The sequence below is a fragment of the Anabrus simplex genome, chromosome 1 (genome assembly GCF_040414725.1).
Source record: "Anabrus simplex isolate iqAnaSimp1 chromosome 1, ASM4041472v1, whole genome shotgun sequence".
Lineage (NCBI taxonomy): Eukaryota > Metazoa > Arthropoda > Insecta > Orthoptera > Tettigoniidae > Anabrus > Anabrus simplex.
The window spans coordinates 267,807,057-267,821,520 of record NC_090265.1 but is presented as its reverse complement, the minus strand read 5'-3'; the positions used below and the strand labels follow the sequence as shown (position 1 = coordinate 267,821,520).

The 14,464-nt window shown below is 37.4% G+C and overlaps 1 protein-coding gene across 4 annotated transcripts in view; it reads right to left on the bottom strand.

The window, feature by feature from the left end:
- Positions 1-1,177: 1,177 nt before the first annotated feature.
- The window catches only part of Yif1 (Yip1d-interacting factor 1), a 197,368-nt gene continuing 184,081 nt past the window's right edge, over positions 1,178-14,464 (bottom strand). For all 4 annotated transcript variants that reach the window (XM_067159559.2, XM_067159566.2, XM_067159544.2 and 1 more), the window contains exons 6-7: positions 13,019-13,112; positions 1,178-2,112 (exon numbers count right to left, since the gene is read on the bottom strand). In XM_067159559.2, the coding sequence (XP_067015660.1) occupies positions 1,930-2,112; positions 13,019-13,112 (277 nt within the window). In that variant the 3' untranslated portion in view covers positions 1,178-1,929. The remainder of the gene's footprint in view (positions 2,113-13,018; positions 13,113-14,464) is intronic.

The following is a 14,464-nucleotide window of genomic DNA, read 5'->3' as shown; positions in this document are numbered from 1 at the left end:
AGCCCTATCCACCTACCCTTTCCCTAATGTACCTTGTGGTCAAATATAAGTGTTCAAGTCCAAAATAACATTCGACCATAACTTCAGGCAATTCCTCCTATTCATCCTCCTCCTTTCCATTTTCCCTAGTAGTGTCCAATTAGGAGAACAACACCTCTTCTCTCTTACACCAAAGACGGAATACTGGAGATACTGGATCAATGAGATGTTTTTCTTTGATGCCTATGCTTTCAACAACCTCCTTACCTGGTATGTTACTGCTGTACATTTGTTTCCTAAGCTTGTATAATTCTGCTCTTGTACCTTTTGTACCTAAGCATCTATCTGTAAGTTGGGTTGGTTAAATAGTTTTAGTTTCAAATATAAAACAACAAATGAATGCCATATATTATCTACCTTACAAAACAAGTGGTCTTTTGCGCTTGCATAGATAATTGAAAGGATAACAGAAATTCCTATACCTAGCTGACTCAGCTGTGTTAGAATTCATCCACTAAAATAATAATAATAATAATAATAATAATAATAATAATAATAATAATAATAATAATAAAAATCGAATGGCCTCAGCTACCGTGTGCAAGCATTTTAATTTGATGCCATCTGGCTGCTTGCTCATCAATTTTGATATTTCGTTTTACTCTAGATCTACTTGACGGCAGAGTAAATTGAATATCTTGTTTGTCCAAGGTTGAGTTTTAATTAATTTTGTCAGGTAAACACCAAATGACCAACGACCTTTTACATGCTGACATTGTATGAGATGGACATGCTTTTTGCCCTTCAAAAATTCAACTACCTCTGCCCGATCTGAACCCGCTATCTTGGGATCCGGAGGCTGACGCTCTACAACCGATCCACAGAGGATCTACTTAAAGCATGGGAACCAAGCAAATACACTAGTATATTGAAATGAACATAATTTTTCAAAAGAATTATCAACTAAAAATGGCATTTATTAATCTAATCATGAAACATGAACTTGGTGATAAATTTAAGCTTAATTGGTAAAATAAAAATTATATTATTGGTTCCCAAAGAAAACTAATTTCACAAGCCATCCCAAATAAAGAATTTGAGAAAGGCAATTATAGAATGATACATTTCCACAATATGGGATGTGTGACAAAAATGTACACATTTGGAAGGTCATAGGTCCAGTAAAGATAAACACATAAACAACAACACAGTACAATTTCATTAGTATCGAAATATTCTATTGTATGCACAGTGTTTGGTGCATTAACACTGAATTATAAATATGGTACAAAAGTTTCTCAATCTCAGATTCTCAAACATACATACAAATATTCAACATTGTGAATAAAAGTTCATCATTAGAACACAGCATATCGATCTGAACGACACTTTAAAAAAACAAACAAAAAGGCCTTGCCAAGATAGGATCATTCTTTTGATATTACAACATATTTCAGTTACACAGACATGCATAAATTAGCACCTTCTCTGATCAAACACTGCAAGAAGTCATTAAATAGAAAGGAAGGGGACATGTGGAAGAGAAAATTTTAAAGCATGATTTATAGGTTACCAACAATAAACAACAGACAAGGTTAGCAAAGAATGGCACGATGTATGGAAGCATTTCAGCATTCTATTTCAATTTACTGAAAGCAGATGTCACAGATGCACTCATATCCTTCAACAGATGAGAAAATGAAGAGAGAGAGAGAGAAAAAACAAACACATGAACTCTGGCCAGATGGCGTATAGTTGTTATCATTTATGTAATGTAAAATTATGAGTCAAATCACTGTCAAAAAGGTTTACAATTCCCTTAGTGGTAGAAAATTTTGAGAAAAAAAAATACACAAAAATTTCAACCACTAAAAAAAATTGCCATGATTTTTATCTGTATTCTCAACAAATGGTGAACATTATGAGGTTTTCAGATATCCAAGGAATGTGTTATGTTTTTGGTGAAATTAAATGAGCTGAAAGCCACCACATAAGCAAAGGTTGAATTCCAGCAACAAATAGCAAGAAGTACAGCCTTCTCTTGTTGCCAGTAGAAATACTCCCACCTCCATATGGGTCATGTTGGTGAACAGAATGGCTTTCTGGCAGGACTTGAACCTTCAAAGTGCGTACCTAGAAATACAAAATGTCAATATTTTAGAATGAAATCAATTTATGCAAAATGGCAATAGTACATCACAAATATCTTGCTTTTACAATTATTAAAAATTACCTAATAATCAATAGGATAATTACTCCATGACAGTTGCTAACCTTCTGTAAGGAAAAGGTTTAATAATAATAATAATAATAATAATAATAATAATAATAATAATAATAATAATAATAATAATAATAATAATACATATCTTAAAGACAAATAATGTTTGGAAGTATTACGTTTAAAAAATTAAACTTAAATATCCACCAGTGTTATTCAGTAACCATTCATGCCACAAAAAATAATGCAGCCGAATAACAATCCTTATTAAACACAGTTTAGACATACATTAATCAGGATTTTCCATTTCTGTAATTTACAGTTCAAGATTCACATTTCCTGAACACAATATTTTACTACCTTTATCAAAATAACAAGTTTTTGTTGTTGTTGTTGTTGTTGTGACTTTTAACCAGCAAAATAGTTGTTCAGGTGGCTTCATATAGAACCTTTTGGGGCTGATAATCACACTGTTTTGCCTCTTAAAAAACATTCCCACCACCAGTACAACCTTGATTTATTCAATCAACACATAACTGTTCCAAATTCTTCGCAGCAAATTGGAAAATAAGTCAATAAACATAAAAGTTCAATAATTTCATTGCAGGACTTCAGGTATTCAAATCTTATCTATAGACTCCTCCTTACTGCTCTCACTGGAGATTATTTATTACCCACTTCAACTGGACGAGGTAATACCAACATATCAGCAGACAATATACATACTGAATTTGTTTATTTGATAAATGCAACACTGATGTGACCATGGTTTTGGAAGTGACTGGAATCCTGTTCAGATATACATGAGTTATCAAATTCAAATATACCCGTCTCCCCTAATCTCGAAAACCATAGATTAGGGAGAGGGTATTGTTTATTGTAATCGTTTCATAGTTTGTGATGCATGCAGTATACAAAATTAGAAGGAGTAACCCCCTATTGAAATTGTGTTAATATGGTACATTCAATAAATATTAATATAAACACAGATGATTAGAAACTGAACAGAGAGAGAATAACCTGAAATGAATGTTGGAGTTGCATTGATAGAAGGCACTTTGAAAGAAAAACCGAAACATCTATGAATATTAAAACGCAAACCAAACCTCAAAGAATCTCAAGATTGTACTTTCAGACTATTGAGAAAAAAGAAAAATGAAAATTAGTATTGTCTTTCCAGATAATAAACAAAACCTCAAAGAATCTCAATATTGCCTTTTCGGACTATTGAGAAAAAGGAAAAAAATGAAAATTAGTATTGTCTTCTCAGACTATCGGCAAAACGGCAGACTAATAGAACTACTACGACAAAGTAGTTCGATACTATACCTTAAGTCTATGTACCTAATGGCTCTAGACTTCAACGGACGTTACCTTAGGCACAATTCAGTTCCTGGCAGACATGTATCACATCCTTTCCTTCCCTCAGTTTCCTACTCCACATTCCCCTAATAATGTTAAATAATTTTGTGATTCTCCCCGGGTGCATCCATTCTCTGTTCAATAACTTTATAATTGTATACAGCTGATTTTTGTTCTCAATTTTCCTTACATCCTCCTCATCTATAAATTTCTCTCATATTTGCTTTATCATTGAACAATCTTTTATAAGGTGTGCCCATCCCATTTTTTCAGAACATAGTGAACACTTATTTTCATCTCTGTTTTGTCGTTATGCTTTATTTTTATGTATCCCCATTAACCACCATATTATACCCCTCATTCCCTTTTTTGTTATAATCTCTACATTTATCCTCATTCTCCCACTTACATTACAAAATTCTTCTAATGACCTCTTACTTCTACATTGTGCAGCAATACATTGCTTTTCAATATCCTTAATTCTTAGGACTATTTTTTTGACATATTCTCATCTTCTCTATATAGTCTCTCTTCCAGTAATATGCCATTCCTATCATTTCCAAAATGTTCCGTACCCCATCCACCCAGTATCCTTGGTTCTGATGTTTCATTTGGTGTTGATATGCTATCTGTAATACTTCGCCACCTTCTTGCAGCTTCAGTCTCAGCCAATACTTTATTATCCTTTTAATAATATCCGCTTGCAGGTTTATATCTTTGCACATCATTCTCACTTCACAGTTAGCTGTACAACTGGGTAGACCCATAATTATTTCACCAAATCTACTTGTGATTGTATCAAGTGAATCAACCCTCCCTTCAACTCCCCAAATTTCCACTCCGCACAACACTCTAGATTTAACTAATGCATTAAAAACATTTTTATACACTCTGAGTCTCAAGGGTGTCAAACATTATATATATTCAATATACACAGTAAGATCTCACTGTTTAATTCCCATGACATACGTTTCTATTGGTCCCACCTTGAGGGCTATTCTTACAATTCCCATAATTTGCATATTTTCTAAGGTTGCAACACTGTTGAAATCAATTTTTTTTTTCTTGAAATACATTTTTGTAGAAACTGTTGCCCTATAATTTGTGGCAATAGTTCAGTATCTTATACCCTGAAGGTTTGCATGCTTCCAGTCAAAATACAGTCAAGCAATCACATGATGTATTGTAGAATTTCTACCGTGTAATTAAACACCTGCAGATATTTGAAAGTGTATGCAATATCTGCTTTCAGTTGTGCAGTGGGTGATCCCTGGTGGTGATATGGTGAAGAAATATAGAAAATTAATTTCTCTTGAAGAAAATACGGTAATTATGTGATGTGTATATTTGCATCTTGGAACTCGTGTTCAACTAGTGAAAGATAATTTCTCAGATAGACTTCAAATGGATGGTTTTATGCATCCATCGACGATGCACTATTCTGTAAGTTTAGAATAACATGCGCTTGAAGTTTTGGGAACATTATTGAATCTTTTTTTTTTTTTTTTTTTGCTACTTGCTTTATGTCGCACCGACACAGATATGTCTTATGGCGACAATGGGATAGGAAAGGCCTAGGAAGTGGAAGGAAGTAGCCGTGGCCTTAATTAAGGTACAGCCCCGGCATTTGCCTGGTGTGAAAATGGGAAACCACGGAAAACCATCTTCAGGGCTGCCGACAGTGGGGGCATTATTGATTCTAGCAACAAACAAATTATTCTAAATGCCTCGATGATATGCCTATAATGGTACTTAATATTGTTATTCATAATCTCCATTATAAGCGAACCGAGCTCGATAGCTGCAGTCGCTTAAGTGCGGCCAGTATCCAGGTTCGAACCCCACTATCGGCAGCCCTGAAGATGGTTTTCTGTGGTTTCCCATTTTCATACCAGGCAAATGCTGGGGCTGTACCTCAAGTAAGGCCACGGCCGCTTCCTTCACACTCCTAGCACTTTCCTGTCCCAAAGTCGCCACAAGACCAATCTGTGTCGGTGCGACGTAAATTAAAAAAAAAAAAAAAAAAAAAAAAAAAAATTATAAGTGATACTTAAAAAATGACACACAGATGATGCTAGAGAGTTATACATAATCAAATGACAAATGAAGGAGTTTAACACTTTTTTATACATATTACATTCCAATATTTTCATATACATAATGCAAATAACTGTCATCAGTGCATTAGGGCCTGTACTTTGTGTTCTCAATATTTTGCACTGATCACGAATCTGACGCAACATTTCTTAATTTGACAAAAATAAGCCATCTGATAAAATTACACACGTCTTTACAAAAAATGTGGTACACGTTTCAACAGCACAGTAAGCAATACAAAATAATGGATAAAACAGAATACCATTACAAAATAAATCTTAGTACAAAATATTATTGCACTTTTATAAAATTTCTTATTAAATTAAACTGCAATACGTATCATTTTCTTTATGAGATTATTTTACTCTACAAAATATAATTGCTTGAGGTGTAGGTTACTTTAGTCACATCCTAGTTTGTGAATCATGAGCAATGGCTGAGTGGTCTAGTAAGTGGTCCTGAGAGTCAGGATACCAGTTGCTATGGAATGGTAGTGGGCATCTCGGACATACTGTGAGTCATGGTCCTTCTTGTGCTCAGGCAGCTAGGAAAATACTGTACAATGCACAATGGTCCCTAACCCATCAAAAGAGAGATCCTTACTTGGACTATGTGTAATTAAGGGTATCATCCTGCTTCACAGAATTTTCACTGAGCATGCTCAGAACATTTTAAGAAAGCCTTGGACTTATGGAAGTAACGGAATTCCACTCCCATTTGACAGACGAGAGACTCCTTGGAAACAACTTGGCGAACGAAATGGAATTCCATGGGGAGCGTAACGGGGCTTATGGAAGCAAAAAAACTAGAAATGGCTGAGTCAGCAAAGAGGATGCATCTGGATGTGTTAGAAGTCAATGAATTTCGGGTAAGGGGAGATGACGAGGAAGACTAGGAGATTATAAATTGTACTTGATGAGCGTTTAAAAGGGAAGGGCAGAATGTGGAGTAGGACTGTACATGAGGAATACTATTGCGAATGATGAGGGCAGATTTGGCAGTTGGAGGAATTGGGATGAGAACTGTCTTAGTGCATTCACCCTGTGAGGGTGCAGATGAGGATGAAGTTGACAAGTTTTATGAAGCACTGAGTGACATCATAGTCAGAATCAACAGCAAGGATACGATGGTGCTAACGGGCATCTCAATGCAAGAGTTGGAAATAGAACTGAAGGATACAAAAGGGTGATTAGTAAATGTGGGGATGATATGGAAGCTAATGGGAATACAAAGCATTTGCTGGACTTCTGTGCTAGTTTTGGATTACGAGTTATGAATTCTTCAAGCATAAGGCTATTCACCGCTACACATTGGAAGATCCATAATAGACTATCTTAACAAACTTTGAATTTAGGAAATCTGTTAGGAACATGCAGGTTTTCCAGGGATTTTTCCACGATATAGACCACTATCTGATCTACAGGGAATTGACATGGATGAAAGAAAGAGAGCAAAACAAATAGTTGTTGATCCAAGAAGAAGTATCTCTAGGCCGAGGATAGAGAAAGTGAAAAACTGTCTGCAGACGAATAAGGGTGGAAAATCTCCACGATGAGGAAATTAGAAATGGACATGATTAGTGAAAAGTTCCAAAAAATGGACATTAAGCAGGTTCAGAATATAGAAAGAGAATGGGTGGAATACAGGGAAGCTGTAGTAGAAACAGTAAGGAAATACCTAGGAACAACTGTGTGTAAAGATGGGAAAACAGCAAACATCTTGGTGGAAGGATGATGTGGGAGCAGCTCGTAAACGTAAAAAGAACGTGTATCAGAAATGGCATCAAACAATGACTGATGCAGACAGGGAAATGACATAGATGAAAGAAAGAGCAAAACAAATAAGTTGTTGATCCAAGAAGAAGTCATAGGAAGATTTTGGTAATAACCTGCAAAGGCTAGGTCAAGCAGCATGGAAACCTTTCTGGACGTAATTAAGATCTTAAAAAAGGAGGAAAAAAGGAAATGAATAGTATTTTGGGTAAATCAGGTAAACTCATAATACATCCCAGGGAATCATCGGACAAGTGGAAGGCATAATTTGAAAATCTTCTCAACGAAAAGAATCTTCCTGGTGTTGTCAAGAACAAACAAATTCATGAGGAGGAGAACAATGATGTTGGTGAAATTATGCTTGAGAAAGTGGAAAGGATGGCAAATATACTCCATTGTCATAAAGCAGCAGGAATAGATGAAATTAGACCTGAAATACTGAAGTAGAGTGGGAAGGCAGGGATGAAATAGTTTCTAAGAGTAATAAGATCAGCATGAAGTATTAGTACGGCACCTTCTGATTGGGCATAGCAAGAGAACAGGAAGGACTACAACAACTGTCAAGGCATCTCCTTGATCAGTACCAGGCAAGGTGTACTTTGGGATTTTGGAAGGGAGGGTGCGATCAGGGGTCAAGAGCAAGCTGGATAAAAACCAGTGTGGTAACCGAAAAATGCTATGAGAGGAATAGATAGTTATGTTTATGTCATAGATCCAGACAAGGCATATGCCACAGTACCAAGAGAAATGATGTTCGCTGTACTGGGGGACTATGGGATTAAGGGTAGATTATTAAAATCAATCAAAGGCATTTATGTTGACAATTGGGCTGCAGTGAGAATTGATGGGAGAATGAGTTCTAGGTCGAAAGTACTTAGATAAGGCTGTAATCTTTCACCTTTCATGTTCATAGTTTACATGGATCAACTGCTGAAAGGTATTATGTGGGAGGAAGGGATTCGGTTAGGTGAAAATGTAGTAAGCAGTTTGGTCTATGCTGACGACTTGGTCTTGATGGTAGGTTGTGTTGAAAGCCTGCAGTCTAATATTTTGGAACTTGAAAGTAGGTGCAATGAGTATGATGTGGAAATTAGCCTTTCCAAGTCTAAATTGATATCAACAGGTAAGAAATCCAAGATAATTGAATGTCAGATTGGGGATAGAAAGATGGAACAGGTAGATAATTTGAAGTATTTAGGATGTGTATTCTCCCATGATGGTAGTATAGTGAGTATATGATTTTTCACGAGAGTTTAATCCTGATGTAAACAAGGCATGTCCACGCCTCAGCCAAAAAAAAAAAAGAGTTGTGATTCGCTGAGCGTGTAGTATCGACCTCCACACCGTCAACGTCTCGTGCTCGGACATACAGTACTGCGCATATGACCTAAATTAGACGAGGAACAGTTTTTGATCTGTGTGAAACTAAACAGAGGGGTTTGAAGGGTGACCTACTGCTGAAGATTAGGGCCTACGTTATTCATTTCTGAATATTACAGAAAGCTATCGTAGGCTAGAGCACAAAATTACACACGTAGGAAGGTTTATCTTAGGACAGCTGTTTGAAATGTCTGCTCGGTAGACTGTAACCTAATAGAATACCAACTTTCGAGTTGAAATGTATATCTCTTATCTTGCAGAGTTCCTATCCTGATAGAGCATATAGCATGATTGGACATGTCAGACGGAACTGTTGATAATTCTGTAACAACATCTATTGAAAAGAAACAACTTAAAAAGACAAGAAACACAGGCAGTTGCGGTCTTAACAAAGTAAGAATTCCATGCATACAGTATATGCTTACCTTTCTTAGTCGTCCTGCAGGGGCTCAATTCCTTCCATATCACACGATGTATCTCCTCCAATATCATTACTGTCACTGTCTGATGATTCACAATTATATATTTAATTTATTTTCCACCTAGGTGGAAAAAAAATAAATTAAATACTTAATTGTGAATCTATTGAAGTGCGATACGGACCATGAAGCTGATTTTATGTAAAACTGTCTGATGAGTCGCTGCTACTCTGGCCGCTATCAGTGATGATAAATCTCTCGACAATTTCATCTGTTAGGCCATCTAGCTCCCACATCTAGTCTTCTTCTTTCATTGCGTTTCTAATGCAGTCCTTCCAGTTATCTGCTATCACATTTTCAAGGGCTGTGCAAAGTAGAACTCGTACGTCTTGTAGCTTGAAGGTCGTGTTGTTTCTCGCAACGTAACCCTTCACTTGACTCCATATCTGTTCAATGGGATTCAGAGTGCAATGGTAGGGTGGAAGTCGTAGCACGCAGTGGCCCGCTTTCTGTGCTCTTTCGTCACAAATATATTTGTCATACTGGTCTCACACTGACCTCACCCGTTCAATGAGTTCTGCTTTGACCATATCAGCCTTGTATTCTATTTGGTGACTGTCGAGCCAAGCAATGATCTGGTCTTTCCGCATTGCCATTGTAGGGATTTGTTCCACTTTAACAGAATGGTAAGATGCATTGTCCATTACAATCACGCTCCCGGGTTCGAGTTTCAGTAGGACAGACGAAAACCACAATAAAAAACGTCACCTGTCATTTCTTCATGATACTCTTGTGTCGTTTTAGATTCAAACACGAGAGCTCCACCTTCCACAAAACCAGAGTCACTACCTACATGAACAATGATAAGCCTATTGCCTTTCCTAGTCGGCTGCTTCAGGCCAGTTGAAAGTCCAGAAACAAAGGCCTGTTTCTTGGATTTAACAGTGGAATCAACCCATACTTTCGAAGTTACGTGTCCTTCGTTAAGCCACGTTTGATCCAAGTAATAAATTTTGCGACCTTCTGCACGATATCTCCTAATTTCACGCAAAGACTTCCGTCTCCACAATACAATATCCTCCCTATCTATTAACACAGGTTTACGTTCTCTTTTCACAAACTGGAACCCTATGTCCTTTAAAAGTCTGTACAATATAGTTAAACTGAAGGTGGGTAAAGTTTTATCTTTATTCACAATGTCTAATACTTTGCGTAAAGTAGGTGGTTCATTCCGAAAAAAATCATGAATTTTCCTTCTAATACCACTTTTGATGATATCATTGTACTTCTTGATTCTTTGAGGTCGTTTACGATCCTTTCCCAGCGTTGTTAATTTCCCTGTCTTTCTAAACTGTGTCCGCATGTTATGAACCGAACTAGCCGACACACCACACAACTCTACACTTAGTTTCTCTACCTCTTTTACGGCTAAACCTGGATTCTGTTCACTAATTTTATTAAAAACATTCACAACGCACTGCTTATGGTCACTTCTGAGCGGTTTTCCTCTTTTGTGCTTCACTACACGCGATGGTCCTACGTCTTGCTCCATTTCTCACACTATGAATACTGACACTGACAGCTGCTGCAAGATGCAACACCTTATCTCCATGCTGTACAGCTTGGGACTTTCCCTCACTATGAGAAGACTTCCTGCATTACACCATGCCTTCTGCCTTCACATCTCGTTATTTAATCACTGTTTTATTTTAAAAAAACATATAGATATATACCGGTATATATGACAAACTATTTTAATTTGATTACGTACACTTTCAGACTCTCTAAATGTAATAAACTAAGATAAAATTAAATTAATGCGACGTACTAATTTTCTTCGAGCTCGCATACTGTCGAGTGAGTGCGACGGTTGCTTCTCCAATCAACTACGTATATGTCCACGTGCAAAGCCAAGGTGCTCTGCCTATTTGTTTAAATCAGGATTAAACTCTCATGAAAAATCATATAGCGAGATTGAATCAAGGTACAGCAAAGCTAACGCAGTTAGCTCTGAGTTGCGATCAACAGTACTCTGTACAAAGGAAGTCAGCTCCCAGAGGAAACTATCTGTACATTGATCTGTTTTCAGACCAACTTTGCTTTATGGGAGGGAAAGATGGGTGGACTCAGGATATCTTGTCTATAAGTTAGAAGTAGCAGACATGAAAGTAGCGAGAATGATTGCTGGTAAAAACAGGTGGAACAATGGCAGGAGGTTATGCGGAATGAGAAGATCAAGGATAAGTTAGGAATGAACTCAATCGGTGAAGATGTCTGCATAAACTGGCTTCGGCGGTGGGGTCTCGTGAGGCGAATGGAGGAGGATAGGTTACTTAAGAGAATAATGGACTCTGTTATGGAGGGTAAGAGAAGTGGAGGGAGACCAAGGTGACGATGGTTAGACCCCATTTCTAATGACTTAAAGATAAGAGGTATACAACTAAACGAGGCCACAATACTAGTTATAAATAGAGGATTGTGGCTGCAGTTAATACATTCACAGATGCTTGCAAACTGAACGCTGAAAGGCGTAACAGTCTGTAATGAAGATGTACGTATTTACGTAAACATACATTATAATAACAATAATGAGTACAAGTAAGATTGTTTTTCAGTAATAGTTACATTTAGAATAAAATAGTTTTTTAAGGTACACAAGCACACACATTCAGAGGGCTCATTCTTGTATCTGTAGTAGGTACACAACAGGAATGGTAGTGGCATGGAAGAAACTGTATACTTTTTATGCTGTAGAGCAGTGTGATCTATATATTGGGAAATTCTTTGCATGATTCACTACCTCAGAAATGTCAATATCATTCAGTTTGTTTACAGCTCAAGATTTTCCACTGTTATCCTCTGTACTCTCTGTAACTTACTGATCTTCTTTACGCACCTCTATTTGCTTTACATCGCTCCGACACAGATAGGTCTTATGGCGACGATGGGAGAGGAAAGACTTAGGAATGGGAAGGAAGTGGCCGTGGCCTTAATTAAGGTACAGCCCCAGCATTTGCCTGGTGTGAAAATGGGAAACCACGGAAAACCATCTTCAGGGCTACCGACAGTGGGGTTTGAACCCACTATCTCCGCGATGCAAGTTCACAGCTGCGTGTCCCTAACCGCACGGCCAACTCGCCCTGTGTTTACACACCTCAAACTCCTGCTAAAGTGTATATCCTTATGCAGTGTCATCTACCCTCCATGTTCATTCTCTACTTCATTACTTCAGTAACTTTACTGGCAATGAACACAGATATGATTCACGGGATGGCAAGTTCCATAACTTTTCAAATGGATACAATGTCTAGATTACATTATTAAGCAGCAGTGGCAACATTTCTACTGATTAATGAAACTCTTTTCCCAGCTTCTCGATTATGCATCAACAACGTAAGAACAGGAACGGGTCACACTGCAGATAGATACAGAATTAAGATTGGCATCTAGACATTTGTTGCAAAATCTGATTCAAACAATGGCATTTTTCTTTATTATTTAGGCCATTCTTAAAAGAAAGGTGACCACGTTGTCCTTACACTTTACCCTCAAATGCAATAGGTTGTATTCAGAATCTCAATATTTTAATAATTGGTGCTTAGCTGATTAATCCATAACACCATCCAAACAATCTAGTGGGCACAAATAGGAAAGAAAAGAGATTGAGCACTGAACTTTATGCAAAAGTATCTGGTATTATGACATAAAAATGGAAATATGAACGTTAGATATTAGATAAATAATTTAACATACACAATACCATCCATGAAATTGTAGAATAAACTCACCAAAAAGAATGCTAATGAAATGCCACAGTAAATGAGTCCAATGTAATATCCAGTTTTTTGGAAAACAAGATTCAGTAACACTGCCAAAATAATCCTGAAAATAGAGACAAAGGCTAAATAAATTATTCTGATATAACAAACACATCATTACACATATTAACAGTCCTATGAATAAAGGAAAACTCCTACAAACTTTACCACCACTATGTTTACAATTTACTAGTTTCCTCACAGTAAAATATTGGGTCGATGCATAAGTTTGTGCGGTTTTTATATTTTATTTTATTTTATTTTACTGTCACTATCACGCACTGTAACTCACAATCACTCAGTGATGTATTCACCTCCACTCTCTATGACCTTCTGCCAACGTTCAGGTAGCAGTTGAACACCTCGCCTGTAAAATGTTTTGGTTTTGACTGGAAGAAGTCTGTTAGCCACTGGTCAAGAGAAGCTTTGTCAGTAAACACTTGCCCCTGAATGTGGTTAGAAAGAGAGCGGAAAAGATGGAAATCTGAGGGGGCAAGGTCAGGGCGATACAGAGGATGAGGTAGAGGTTCCCAGCCAAGTTCAGCAATCACACCTTTGGTCAATTGAGCTGTATGCGGACAAGCATTATCATGGAGCAATACGACTGGTTGTTGTCTTTGTCTTTTCTTGTCAATAGCAACACCAAGCCATCTTAGCTGGTCAGTATACACACCAGAGGTAATCGTTATGTTTTTTGGAAGAAGTTCATGGTGAAGAATGGGGAACAGCATTGCTCAACATTCGTAGGTTTTAACCTTGAAGTACCCTACATGTGTCCTCCGGGTGGTGCTAATCGAGCAACAACAGCAAGATGCCGCCGTACTGCCCTACAGGGCCTCACGGCTATGACAATTGTGCAACGAACTTAAATAATAGTCCTTCTGAGGACTCACATTCACATTTACACACCCGAACCTTCGGCTTTGTATTAACCATCTGCCAACTTAATACAGAAGGCATCAGTAAGGCAAAAAGTGAATATTTATCTAAGATCCTTCATGAACTCTCCGTGGATGTGGTAGTACTACAGGAAACTCACACTGAAGATGACCAGCAATTGAAACATAGGGATAAAATTCTAGGATACCAACTAGCGTCAGCAGTGAATGATCCTAAGTGTGGCATAGCCACCTTTGTCAAGAACGATATACCAAACTGTGAAGCAATGGAACACGTTACAAACAAAGCATTCTTCTCCTCATCTATAAAGGTAGATAACGTCATGATTACTAACGTATATAAACCACCTGGCGTCAGCTGGCCAGAGCACAGAATGTTGGTACTTCCATAAAACAGCATCATTTTTGGGGACTTCAACAGCCACCACACGCTATGGGGATACGATGAGTGCGATGAAAATGGAGAAAGGTGATTTGAATGGATGGATGCAAGAGATCTTAAGCTAGTGTACGATGC